The 12,719-nt window shown below is 39.5% G+C and overlaps 2 protein-coding genes across 7 annotated transcripts in view; one reads left to right on the top strand and one right to left on the bottom strand.

Moving 5' to 3' along the window:
- Positions 1-2,290: 2,290 nt before the first annotated feature.
- Positions 2,291-5,406, bottom strand: ccnb2 (cyclin B2). 2 transcript variants are annotated; one of them, XM_053492509.1, is made up of 8 exons: positions 5,270-5,406; positions 4,390-4,509; positions 4,049-4,303; positions 3,813-3,971; positions 3,500-3,736; positions 2,927-3,067; positions 2,745-2,855; positions 2,291-2,667 (listed from the first exon to the last, which is right to left on the bottom strand). In XM_053492509.1, the coding sequence occupies exons 1-8, from the start codon at positions 5,285-5,287 to the stop codon at positions 2,560-2,562; spliced, it is 1,149 nt and encodes a 382-aa protein (XP_053348484.1). In that variant the 5' UTR covers positions 5,288-5,406; the 3' UTR covers positions 2,291-2,559. The 2 variants fall into 2 exon arrangements, with proteins under 2 accessions (XP_053348484.1, XP_053348485.1); XM_053492510.1 differs by having other exon boundaries at positions 4,049-4,300.
- Positions 5,407-6,374: 968 nt separating this feature from the next.
- rnf111 (ring finger protein 111) overlaps positions 6,375-12,719 on the top strand; it is a 48,813-nt gene continuing 42,468 nt past the window's right edge. For 2 of the 5 annotated variants that reach the window (XM_053492079.1, XM_053492077.1), the window contains exon 1: positions 6,376-7,012. The gene's annotated coding sequence lies outside the window, so the exon portion shown is untranslated. Of the gene's footprint in view, positions 7,013-12,719 lie in introns of all 5 variants that reach the window. The other 3 variants (XM_053492078.1, XM_053492076.1, XM_053492080.1) reach the window with 2 other exon arrangements.

Here is a 12,719-nt window from a genome sequence, read left to right as displayed (position 1 = left end):
GGGCGTTAAAATCGAGCGTTTTTCTTGCGTTCGTAGCGTACAATGAGCGCGGGTCAAGCGCAAAGTGTTTTCTACACATAGGAGTCAATGAGAGTGTTCACACGGGCTTTGGTAATGTGCGTTTGTCCGGCTGCGCGTTTATATGGCATTAAAAAAACGTTGCATGCAGCTTTTTCTTGGCTTTCAAAACCCAACGAACGCAAGGAAACGTTCATTTTACGCTTCGGAGGACCGGATATATCTAATGATCCTACATGCTATACATAGGGAAATGCGAAATAAAAATAAAATAAAATAATTGTTAAAAAACTTGCGCAGAAATTTTCGCTTTTTTTTAAACCACAAAAAAGACTCCATTAATCCGATGTTGTGCAGTCAGAGAGTGAACCCGGTAGCGGCGGGCTTTCATATCCAGTTCCCGACACACTGCCCCCACAGGTTAACACCACACAAACTACAGTTTGGGCTGCAGGCTGACGTTAGACAGAGACAAACGAACGCCGGTGTAGAAGTCAATCAAGCGCCACTACAAAACGCAACACAAACGTCTAGGACGTTCAGAGCACGTTCGTTTATCCAAAAACTTAATGCCCGTGTGAACAAGGCCTAAGTGTTGAATAATTAAGCAATATCCCATGAGAGAGAGTGCTGTTGTTCTAAATATCAGCACAAACGTGAAGTGGTTTGTTGCACAACATTCCACAAATGCCATTTATTACCAGAGTATGATTTCTTGGTTTATTGTTCTCCTCCACCAGCACATACACTATATGGATCAAAGTATTTGGCCAAACCATTGTATCCAAATACTTTAATATGGATTTTCAATATGGAGCTTCCACTCATTTTGGAAGGCTGTTCAGAAAATTTTGGAGTGTTTTTGTGGGAATTCATGCCCATTCATTCTGTAGAGCATTTATGAGGTCAGGCACTGATCGCAATCCTCGTTCCAATTCATCCCAAAGGTGTTTGATGGGGTAGAGGTCAGGGCTCTGTGTTTGGGCCAGTCAAGTTCTTCCACACTGGACTCATCAAACCATGTCTTTATAGTCCTTGCTTTGTGCACTGAGGTACAGTCATGTTGTAATAGAAAAAGGCCCTGCCACAACGTTAGAAGCATTGTCCAGGATTTCTTGGTATGCTGAAGTACTGTATTACGATTGTCCTTCCATGGGGATATGGGGTCTAATTGATTGAAACACCTGAATTCAGTAATTAACAGGTTTGAGCAAATACTTTTGTCCATATAGTGCATCTTCCTGCGACTGGCAGAACTAGCATTGAGCTGGTGATTGACAGCATAATTAGTTTTAATGGTACTATTTGAAGTTAATAAACCAAGGAGGTGGTGGACAGTCCTGTGAATCTCAAGTTTCTCTTTGTCTTTACTTTGGGATCACCTCAGCTAAATAACTGGTCCAAAGTTGAATCCCAAATACCATAAAATGGAAACTAGTGCACAGAGTTGTGTAAAAACCCTTATTTCATGCACCAAAGTAGTTTCCTTGATCAATAGTTAATGATCAGAACAATTATGAAGTAGAGTGATGCATAAACATTAGAGTTATGCACTATAGTGTTTAAGTATTAAAGCTGTAGCATTAAATTGGTCAAGTGTACTGCATCTTTAAGGCTAGTATTGATTACATCAACATACAAAAAAGGTTAGCTTTTTGCCAAGTGCATTGGTAAACTAGTGAGCAATAAAACAAGAACACTGCAACGCATGGATTAAACATGTACACTTTATTCAGTCAGATTGCTTTTGAGTAGCAAATAAACCCAGCCCCTCTTAAAAAAAAAAAAAAAAAAAAAAAAAAGCACAACCTAAAACCCTGTTACAGAATAGTTATTACAAGAGAAATACAATTGTGTTCATTGAACTTTAGTGTTTGACAATAGCCAGAATCTCAGTTATCCAGACTGCCAACTTCATTCAACCACTAGGGCTTTTTGCCTGTGTTCTACATTAAGGATCTGTGTGTTGAATGAAGCCATTCTGGAAAAGTCAGGCAATGTGGTGCAGAGCAGAGTTTCAAAACTGTAGCAATGGTTTTGTTTCGGCTTTGTGAGCAGCCATTTCTAAGAACACAGCAATGAGGAAGATCAGGTACAGCAGTCTTGCCACACAAAGGAATGCCAAGAGGAAGTGATAGTTAAGAGAATCAGGGACTGCACAGAGCTTTTAAAAGAGACGATATTCTAATGACATGGCCACAGTTCAAACTATTAGAGGTCCCAAGCACCAACCCATTTCATACTACTCAAATTCATTTGAACCAAACTAAAATTTAGAACATCTTTGGACTTTTATTGAAAATGTTCCATCAATGCATATACATCACATCTCAAAAAACATCTAAAAGAAAAAAAGGCAAAAAGCAGTAAAACTACTTAAAATTATGATTGAATTACAAGTGGTACATGTTCATTAAAAAGGTAAAAAAAAAAAGCTAGTTTGTAAATATGTACATAAGAATCCTTAAAGCAGCAGTCCATTTCCAATGGCTGATCAGGAATAAAGTGCAGATTGCTAGGATAGACTTTTTGTAAGGACACTCAAGAGGTGAGCAGGGACGCAGCGAGGTCCTTCAGCAGCGAGGACTTCAGCTGAGGAAACAGGCTGACCTTCATTAGCCTGCTGCTTGAGTACTTTTTCTTTACAGCCTGAAACCAGAACAAACATGAGCGAAAGCCACTGTATATGTGCATTGTATGCCTGCAAGGCCAGTGATTCCACTTACCACGTATTTAGTGAGCCCCTCATTAATCTTGACCACATTTTTGGCAATGTGCTTCATTATGGGCTTCAGATGCGCCTCACTGTAGGTGGTGTAGTATTCCTGTGTTGCAGACTAGAGAGAAGTTTTTAATTATACCACATACTGCTAAATGAAGAGAACCTTGAAAAGCAAGAGGATCCTACCCATTTCTGTCCATCGAGTACAAGCTGAGCGAGGCACAGGGCAGCTGCACCAGTTTCTGATGGATGGTAGTGAACCATATCGTAGTCCAACAGGGTCAGCTCAAGGAAATATTTAGCAAGGGTGTGCTTTTCTGCATCAGCCTTGAGGACAGCAAATCAAGCAAAGCAGTTCAGTTATGGCCAGCAAAAATGTCAAGACTAAACTTTGATATGTGGAAAGTAATAGAATAGAAAAAAAAAAAAAGAAAAAAAAAAAAAAGGGGGGGGGGGGGGGGGTTTGGTTTCTTAGTGAGAACATGTATTATTCCAAGTCATGAAGGAGTTTTGTTAAGTGGAATTATAGCAACAAAACCTTTAAATGAATTCCGCAAATAGTGAAAATTCATTTAATGCCATAAACTTAAATATAAGCCAATTTTAGGGTGGTAGTCACCAGATCTAGCAAACCTCCAGCTGATCAAGCACCTACCAAAGTAGGTCTAACCATTTCTCCATACCCTTAGACTTCATTCAAGACAACCACCATCAGGTTCTAAAGTGACAAATTTAATGGGAAAAGGAAAAAGTCCTCACATTTCCAGCTTTTGAAGCCCTCCTGAGGAAGTGAAGTGGCAAAGGACGTCCAAGTTCAAAGTTCAGCTCTCTCAGAATTAGCATCTCCATTTCACGAATCTGGGGTTTTGTGAAGGCGTTGTCCGTGATGTAGGCGAAATCTCCAACTGCTGGGACGTACATTTCTTCATACTTGGAAGCAAGCAACATCGCAGTGACTCCTACCAACTGCAGTTTCCTTCGAGACACTGGCTGGACCTGAGCAAACAAGGGTTTTAAAAACTGGAAAAAGTAAAAAATAAATAAAGGACGGGCTACCACTGAAATGTTTTACCTGAAGAAAGCGATCAAGAATAGCGATAGTCATGTACAGAGTTTCCTGAAGCAGCTGGAACCTCGAGTGCACCTGAATGAGCCAGTCAATCAGAAGAGCACGCATACGCTCGTTGATCTCATAACCGTCCATGTATCTTGGCCTGATTGACTGCTGGACCTGAAATGAAAGCATGGTAATGAGTGCCAAGATTTAATAATAACCGTTAAAGTGAAAAAACTTGTGCTCCAACTCACTTCAAGGCTACGGAGGTAAACGTAGATGTCCTTTACATATTCAGAGCACAACTGTGGGATGTCCGCATCGCCTTGATCAATGTCCTCAATGGGACAGAGCACTTCAGAAAAGGCCTGGCACAGGTCATCTTCCTCCTTCATGGAGACATCAGCCTGAACTGGTGGAACGACTGGTGCAGGAGGGAGGACCTCTGGTACAACTGGAACGCGTTTAGGCTGCACAGCAGCTGGCTGAGCTGCTGCCTTAATGGCCTTCTAAACAAGAGGAATGAGGGCATGAAGTAGAATATTGGGGGGGAAAATAAAGAACAAGGCACAAAAGTAGAGGTGAAGATGTATACCGTTGTCTTTGCAGGTTTGGTTGCAAAGTTGGACAGTTCACCCAGGACAGCCCTCCTCACACCAGCAGTAACAGGCCCAGCCTTGCCAGCAACTCCTGCTGGGTTCTCTGCATTGCGGTGCTATAAGGGGGAGCAGTCATGAAAAAAGAAAGAAAATTTAGCTTGCAGTTACAAAACATTGCATGCTGTTGATCAGCTCAGTGTATGCCTCATCAGACCAGGCTGAATGTTTGAACGTGTGGTTTAAATATTTGACATTTTAATGTGCATATTAAGTTGAGCTTTTATTCATGACAGTCCTGAACAGTTAAATCCTTCACTCTTCATGTTGATGGTATGCCGAGGTCAGAGCACACGGTCAGCCATTATACAGCATCCCTGGAGCAGAGATGGTTAAGGGCCTTGCTCAAGAGCCCCAACAGTGACTTGATCCAGCAAACTCCTGATCAGTAACCCAGGGCCTTAATACACTGAGCGACTAAAGTTGTGAACATATTTTGCAAGAGTTTAAGGGCCCACGTCAAAGGGACATGTGATGGTATAATCCCCTGGGATGGACAACACTAAACAGCAGCTAGAGCCCTAACCAAAGACACTCTAGTGCACACTATACCCAGGTTCCCCCTGCACATACTGTTCCCCTGTTAGCATTAGCCAAGACGCCATTTTGGAAAGGAAGGCAAGCTAAACACGGCCTGTAGATCTAAAACTTCACCCTCAGCCTTATATGTAAGTACTGTACTGTAAGTACTGTAAGTTAATGGTTTGCAGATGGTCCATTCCAGATTGTCTTGGTTCATCCTAACAAGCGCACTGCTAACTCTACACAAGGTAAAGACACGAACGCAAAGAAAAACAAGACATTTTTGCATTTACTCACCACAGCACGAAGGTCCATGGCAACTACTGTAAAACGCAATCGCTGGACTTTTAAAACTTTAAAAAATTCGTGTTGTCTTCACGCACCCTTTTCCGTTTAACTGCCCAAAACCAGGTAAGACTGTAGGTCACAAAGCGCCCCTGCGACGATTCAAATACCGCTCCCTCTATTCCCATTGGATACCGCATCATGAAATTCACGCATTTCATTGGATAAAGTGAAAGTCACTCAACTGGTAATCGTCACGCACTGGGGGGCGGGTTTAATTTACACAGCTATTTCCTGTTGGATATCGCTTTAACTCAAGGAATGTTTTGTTTTAACATCACTTAAGAACATATTTTATTTTACATTTTATTTATAATACTATTATCGTTCTTATATGAATACATTTTAATTTTTCAGTTCATATTGATAATTTCTAAATAGTAGATTCACGTTCAAGATGTGTGAAACAGTCACAAACAGAAAAATCCTTACTTTTAAACTGTTAGGTGACAATAATTTATTTATGGAGAAGAATATGTAGAAGTTAATTTACGATAATTGTGTATGGAATTTTATATTGCCACGTTATCCACATTACCACTAGAGGGCGTAAATAGACAAGTCTCATTACTAGGCCATATGAATAACATTGTATGTGTATTTGTAAACAAAACGCAATGTAACAAGGTTTTTCATAAAACCATGCGTTAAAAGAAACTATTATTATACTTCTGATTATGGTTTAATGTTAATCGAAATGCGAAATTTGCGACAGAGCTGGTTACAGAATTGTTTGTCGTCAAGCAGGTAAATTGTGTCGCAAAAGGTGTCGAAAACATGTCCGCCTTGGCACCTTTATTTTTTTCTCCACCGTCATTCCGCTGTCCAAGACCTGCCTCTTGCGCTGGAAATTGGCAGTGGAACTATCCAATAGCAGAAACGGACTTATTGCGCGTGCGAGTGGATACATCAATCATAGCGCAGAAGGGTGGAGATACGGCGCAATCGCGCGCATGAAAACGCGACTGGGTTAGCCAATCGTAGTGTTGTAAGGAATACGGGTAGGAAAAATTATGTGGAAAAAAAAAATCCCATCCCTGTAGAATAAGCTAATTGGTGTATACTGGTCCTGAGAGGGGGAGGGCGCGCGTGCGCGCGAGGGAGAGGGGGTTGAGCACAACGAGTCGCGAGAGAGCGCGTGCAGCGAGTCGCGAGACTTTGGCATTCACTCGGCTCTGGTGGGTTTATGTGTATGTAATGGACGCCGCGGAGAGGCAGGAATGGGGACTTCAGCTCGGCGCCGACGGGAAACGTCGCGGACATCGACGTTCTGCTTGACAAACAGATAAACCGTCAGTTTTTCGTTACAGACGTTAGTTTGAGGCGTTACTCGAGATAGTTTTCTTACAGTCGTCGAAATATAGATATAAATACATACTCACACACACACACACACACACACATATATATATATATATATATATATATATATATATATATAGCTAACGGTTAGCTTAGCTCGTTTTGCTAACCACAGGCCCCTTTTGGGGGTTTTGTGACTTGTCAGTTTCACCCCCCCCCCCCCCCCCCCGACACCCACCGACCCTCCCCCTCCCTCCCAGTGCGCGTGACGTTTTATTTTCGCCTCTTTTTGTTTTTCACTTTTTTTCCTGCGTAATTTTCGGCGCAGTGTCCGGGCCGCATGTCCTGGGAGCGAGCTGGAGAGGAGCTCGGCGTCTTTAAAAGTGAAAAAAGGTAAGATAGAGCTATATATGTATGTGTGTGTACATAGATATAGATATAGATATGTATATGTGTTAGCTGAGCAGCTAACGCACTGCTATTGTTTGGCTCTTGGAGCTCGCGGCCCTGTGTGTGTGTTTGTATGTATAAATCCGCCGGTAATACTTTAGCCTGGTTGTAGTGTTTATTTTTGTTTCTTTCTCTCAAACATACAAGTGAGCTGTTCAACATTAAGTAAAGACTGGATAATTTATATCTATTTATACTTGGTTTGATTAAATGTGTGTGATTTTCCTGCTCATTAAGCGCCTAAGGAGCATGAAGCAGCTCCTCGAGTTAGCATTAGCAACGTCCGTGTCTATAAAAAAAATCTACTTTTATTAACAATTATTACTTATTCTGTTTGTCTTTATAAAATTGCTACGTCACTCCTAAGCGGAAGTAAAATGCTCCCCATTAAAGCTCCTAAATGGCATTTCATTTAATGTGTAGACTTCTGTCAAACATATCACGCATTAGCGTGGCTCCGTCTCATTCCGCCGACTTCTGCACTGAATAGTGCACTGTGTACTCCTGTCCTGACTCACTCTCTAGTGCTCTAGTGCGCTGATTGTGAAATAAATAAGGCTTAATCTTTGTGTTTTTCTCTTGCACGGTTAGTTTCACCAGCTGATATTTTATCTCTCCATGACCGCTTACTGATTCATATAAGCTTATATAAGATCATACCCGTACCATGAATTATGACCTGGTTTTAACTTCTGCAAGTAAATCAGCTTAAATTCTAGCAAAATGGATAATCAGTATAAAAATGCTAAATGATTTAATATATGTTAGACATCTCCTTCTCAGACGGCATGCACCAGAATGTAGGCTGTGCGATGTGTTTTGCTGACAATGAGGTAACTCAACATCTATAGGATCTACACAGGGATCCTCAGGAGACTGAATTAAAACAGTCTCCTGCAATCCTCTACGTTCTGAAATCTGTATCCACCTCGGTGCCAAGGGGACGTTGCTGTCGCTGCCGGCCCCGCGGGCACACCGTGTGCTCTGCTCAGCGGCACAGCACAGGCTCGGGAGTCTAACCCCAGTGGAGCCCGGGACGACACTGCACATCTCACTAGTGGCATCTTTTATCATCATCACGCTTCCCGCGTCAAACCAGGGTGTAGTCCTGGCTTGATGTTTATTTTAAACACGGTACCTGCTTAGTAATGGGTGAGGGAAGGTTGTTATGATGTACAGGAGGGAAGGGGAAGATGGTTGGCATAATTATTGTTGTTATTATTATTATTATCTAAACTATTGTGAGCTATTTTAATAGATTTTTCTGGATCAGTAGCATACGACAAGCTCTAGCTAAGTTTAGCTCTGGTGATCTATTATTTCTGTTTAAACCAAGCATCACTTTAGGAAATTTATATCAATATGTCAATCTGTGGATTTAGATTATTCTAGCTTACCCTTTTAATTTACACATTAGTCTTAATTTTACACATTAATCTCAGCTAGGTCGTTTTTTTTTTTTTATAGTAAGGTTGTTTTATGCAGGAAGATCAGCAGGTCTTGAAAGTATTCATATTGGATTACATCATTATTTACAATATAAACAGATTTAGAGTTGATTTGCAATAAACAGTTATTGGAAGTGTTTTTTTTTTTTTAAATGAAAGAAATAATCAGACAAAGTTTATCCCTGAGTATACTCGTTATGCTCCTTTTTGTGTTGTCTAAAATAAGGCCTTTTAGAAGTGTAATTCTGGTCATATGCATCTTGCTACTGCTATGAGGAAATACAGAACAATTGGGCTACTACCATGTCCTGTGTTTCCTCATAGCAGTAGCAAGATGCATATGACCAGAATTATACTTCTAAAATGGAACCAAATAAATAGGCAAAAAAAATCTGTTGGCACAAATAATTTTTTTAACTTAAAGTTTATCTTGCGATTCATATTATTAAATTTTTAGCTTTTCTGCTTCTTTGCAGCCGGATCATGGGTATATGTTTCCATAATCATAATGTGTTCCCCAGTAACTCGGGTAGACTGATCAGAATTGACAGCTTTTAATAGGATACTTTTAATACCGTTTTCACATTAGAGCCTGGGGATAGTTTTCGGGAACAATCGACCCTAAAATCTGTTTCATTTTGATCAGTGAGAACACAATCGTTCAACACTCGGGAACCGTGCTCAAGTCCGCTGGAAGAGGTGGTCTCGAAAACGGTACACCGTAATCGGGTACAGATTGAATAAGATATGGAAGCCAGTCGTACCTGTGAACGGAAGTAGATCACTTTTTAGACATGGTATTATGACATGGTATCGCTGTTAAGACATAGCAATTTCTTGCGTAGCACAGGCCAATCCTGTTCTTTGACCTATACAGCTGATAAAGCCAGGAAGGTACGCCTGAGCATTAATCTTGACATATTTAAAAAAAAATATATAAATTACATTAGACGTAGTCTGCAGATTAACTGGCTTGTTTCCTTCTTATCTTGTGTTTAATGGTGGCTCACGCATCAGGTTGGTGCATACCTCCCACTGCTGTATTGGGTATGTATTAAGTGAAAATACTCGAGCGTACCCGAGGACAAAGAGCAAAAATAATGTAAAGACTGGCCAACAAGGGAGTGAGGAGGTGCAGTCATTCCTGGGCACTGTACAAATCAGCCGTGTCTAATGTGAAAACTAGCTTAAGGTACGAATTGACGGTTTGACCATTGTACCTAACAATGCAGGAGAAAATTTAGATTTTGCATTTGAATAGAGCATAGAGTTGAAAGTTCTGCCTGTGATGGCACTCAAGAGAGTCTATTGCTCCTACAAACCCCCCTGTGACATGCTGTTAGCTTTATTTAGATAAGATGTACTTTGCTAGCCTTTAACTTTACCTTTACCGGATGGAGAAATCAATATTAAAAAGGAATTAGGTGATCTTTAGCAATCTACATATAAATTCTCAACTTTTAATTTCTCTTATCCTAAAAAAAAACAAAAAAACACTAAGTATGATTCAATTGATAATAACAATTCCACAGCAGCAGCTAATGATAGAAACTCACTAGAGGCAGGAAGATCAAACGGCTACATTTAGACAGCGACATTTTTCCTTCAGAATATCGGCTCTTGACCTTTTGCAGACATGTAAGTACCATGAGGTCAGTCATAACATGATAGACAGTGGATGATAGAAGTACCATTAGCCAGGATTAAGCTATTGTTTATTTTATTTCAAAATCACATTTAGGTGTCTTTCATAGCCAAAAAAACACATTACCCAATGATTACCTGATTACCCACCGAATTGCACGATGCTTAATTTGTCACACAGATAAGAGCAGCCACGCATTTAATAGCTTCTGTTCCACCGATTATTTTTATTTGCAGTACATTGTAGAGAACTTTATAACTTGCGTAAAAAAGTGTGCGTTTGAAAAATGGATGAAGATAAAGATACTGATTTGGAGAAGGTTTATTTATCATAACGTCATTACCACCAAGTACAAATATGAGATTCCTCCTGGATTTGGGTGCATTTGTTAGTGCTAGCTTATTCAGTGCTTCTATTGAAAATGAGAGCGCTGTAGAACTAATTGAGACATTTAAAGCTTACTGATTAATAGCTAAATGCATGTTTTGGGTCGAAATACTGTAACATGGAATCTGAGTGAGCTATGTAGAGTGTGGAATCCCTTAGTTTCACACTCAAAGTTAATCAGGGGTTAGAGAGGGATTTGGGATTTAGCTTTGTAAAGATAGTTAGGTTTGTAGCTCACGGATGGTTCAGAGGCGATTTAAAACAACTTAGAAGCAGCTACTAAGGAGACAAACTGTTAAAGATGATGTTGATTATCAGATGTGTTTAAAGTGCTTCTGTGACTGGATTTGAACGTACAAATTTTAGTTTTGCACACACACAACTGATTTGTAAACTATTATCAGTACATGTATCCAATTTACCTCATTATTATTACTTTGCTGATGTTTTATTTAATAATACTTTTTTAGCAGACAGCAATTTAGATTACTTTGTATATGCCTTTATTTTTCTTAATGTACCTTGTATTTAGGGCTGCAACTAACGATTATTTTGATAATCGATTAGTTGGGCGATTATGTTTTCGATTAATCGGATAAAACCTAACCGCTTCTTTAATTTGATATTTCGTTTATAACTATTTAAAAAAAAAAAATCAGGGTATTATTTATGTATAAAAATAAACTTTTAAAAATGCAAAAGCCACATAAAGAGTTTAATAATCTTTAATTTTGACATTTTAAACCTTAAATGAAAAGTAGTATATAATATATACACTATATATATATACACTCAACAAAAATATAAACGCAACACCTTTGTTTCTGCTCCGATTTTTTATGAGATGGACTTAAAGATCTAAAATTCATTCCAGATACACAATATTACCATTTCTCTCAAACATTGTTCACAAATCAGTCTAAATGTGTGATAGTGAGCACTTCTGCTTTGCTGAGATAATCCATCACACCTCAGAGGTGTGCCACATCAAGATGCTGATCTGAAATCATAAGTAGTGCACAGGTGTACCTTATACTGCCCACAATAAAAGGCCACCCTGGAATATTTGAGAGAAATGGTAATATTGTGTATCTGGAATGAATTTTAGATCTTTAAGTCCATCTCATGAAAATCGGAGCAGAAACAAAGGTGTTGCGTTTATATTTTTGTTGAGTGTATATAGTTTTAAAAAATACACTGATATATTCAGTTGATAAGATATAAACATCTAAAATAATGTAATTTTGTATAATAAAATTATGTATGCATAAGTAAAACCACAGTAAATTGCAAGTTAACTTTGTAGTGAACTATAAAAAAAACTGTAGAAATGCAAAAAGCTAATAGTCACAAATATACTGTTATTTGCATTCGCTGAAAACCACAACAATCACTAAATGTAATATTCTACTGTTATTCGCACCGTTTAAATTAAGCTAATCCAAAGTAGCGCCATTTAACTAATCACTATTGCTCATGAGGTGATTGCGCAATGTGATGCTAGCGAGTAGCACGTGAACAGATCTAGCGCGACTGTCCCGAAGTTAGCAAACAGTATAAACAAAAGCACTTAAACTATACAACTTTTACACGATGAAGAGAGACAGTTTTTACCGACCCTGCTGACGTTTCGCCATCCGTAAACACCAACATGTTTTCTTTTTAAGTGTTCGTGCATGACATGCCGTGAAAGCTCGGTCTTGCATAGCGTGCAGGTTACCGTCTTCTTAGAGGAGTTTAATGTAAATCACTCCCCTACCTTGGAGGACTAGGGGCGCGCGCTTTTTCCTGCAGACGCTTCTGTAACCTCCGTTGCGCGAGCGGCTGTGTGTATTTGTGCATCCTGTGGTCGCGCGCCTCAGTGACGTGAGCAGCCCAACTAATCGATAACGGCATTCGTTGACAACGAATTTCATTATCAATAATGATCGATTTTATCGATTAGTTGTTGCAGCCCTACTTGTATTGCATCCGAGCAAATTTGTTTTGATTAAAAAACGTATCCAGGTTGATGTTATAGCACAAGACTGTTCACATGTTTCACCGTTTAATTTTCTTATAAATTATAATTTTCTGATGGGACGAACCCTGCTACCACTGCAATGTACAGAGGGACAGTCGGCCTCTTTTAAACAACTGGCTGCTTTTATAATTTATGTAAACGCAGAGC

Source organism: Clarias gariepinus, chromosome 3, assembly GCF_024256425.1.
Source record: "Clarias gariepinus isolate MV-2021 ecotype Netherlands chromosome 3, CGAR_prim_01v2, whole genome shotgun sequence".
Taxonomy (NCBI): domain Eukaryota; kingdom Metazoa; phylum Chordata; class Actinopteri; order Siluriformes; family Clariidae; genus Clarias; species Clarias gariepinus.
Note: the sequence above shows the minus strand (reverse complement) of the source record. Positions and strands in the feature narration are given on the sequence as shown.

What these genes read in the sequence shown, in the direction of transcription:
- ccnb2 (XM_053492509.1), bottom strand. An exon ending in TTTACCTCCGTAGCCTTGAA is followed by an intron (nt 3,972 to 4,048) that starts GTGAGTTGGAGC and finishes CTTTCATTTCAG; the next exon opens with GTCCAGCAGTCAATCAGGCC. An exon ending in TTCTTGATCGCTTTCTTCAG is followed by an intron (nt 3,737 to 3,812) that starts GTAAAACATTTC and finishes TTGTTTGCTCAG; the next exon opens with GTCCAGCCAGTGTCTCGAAG.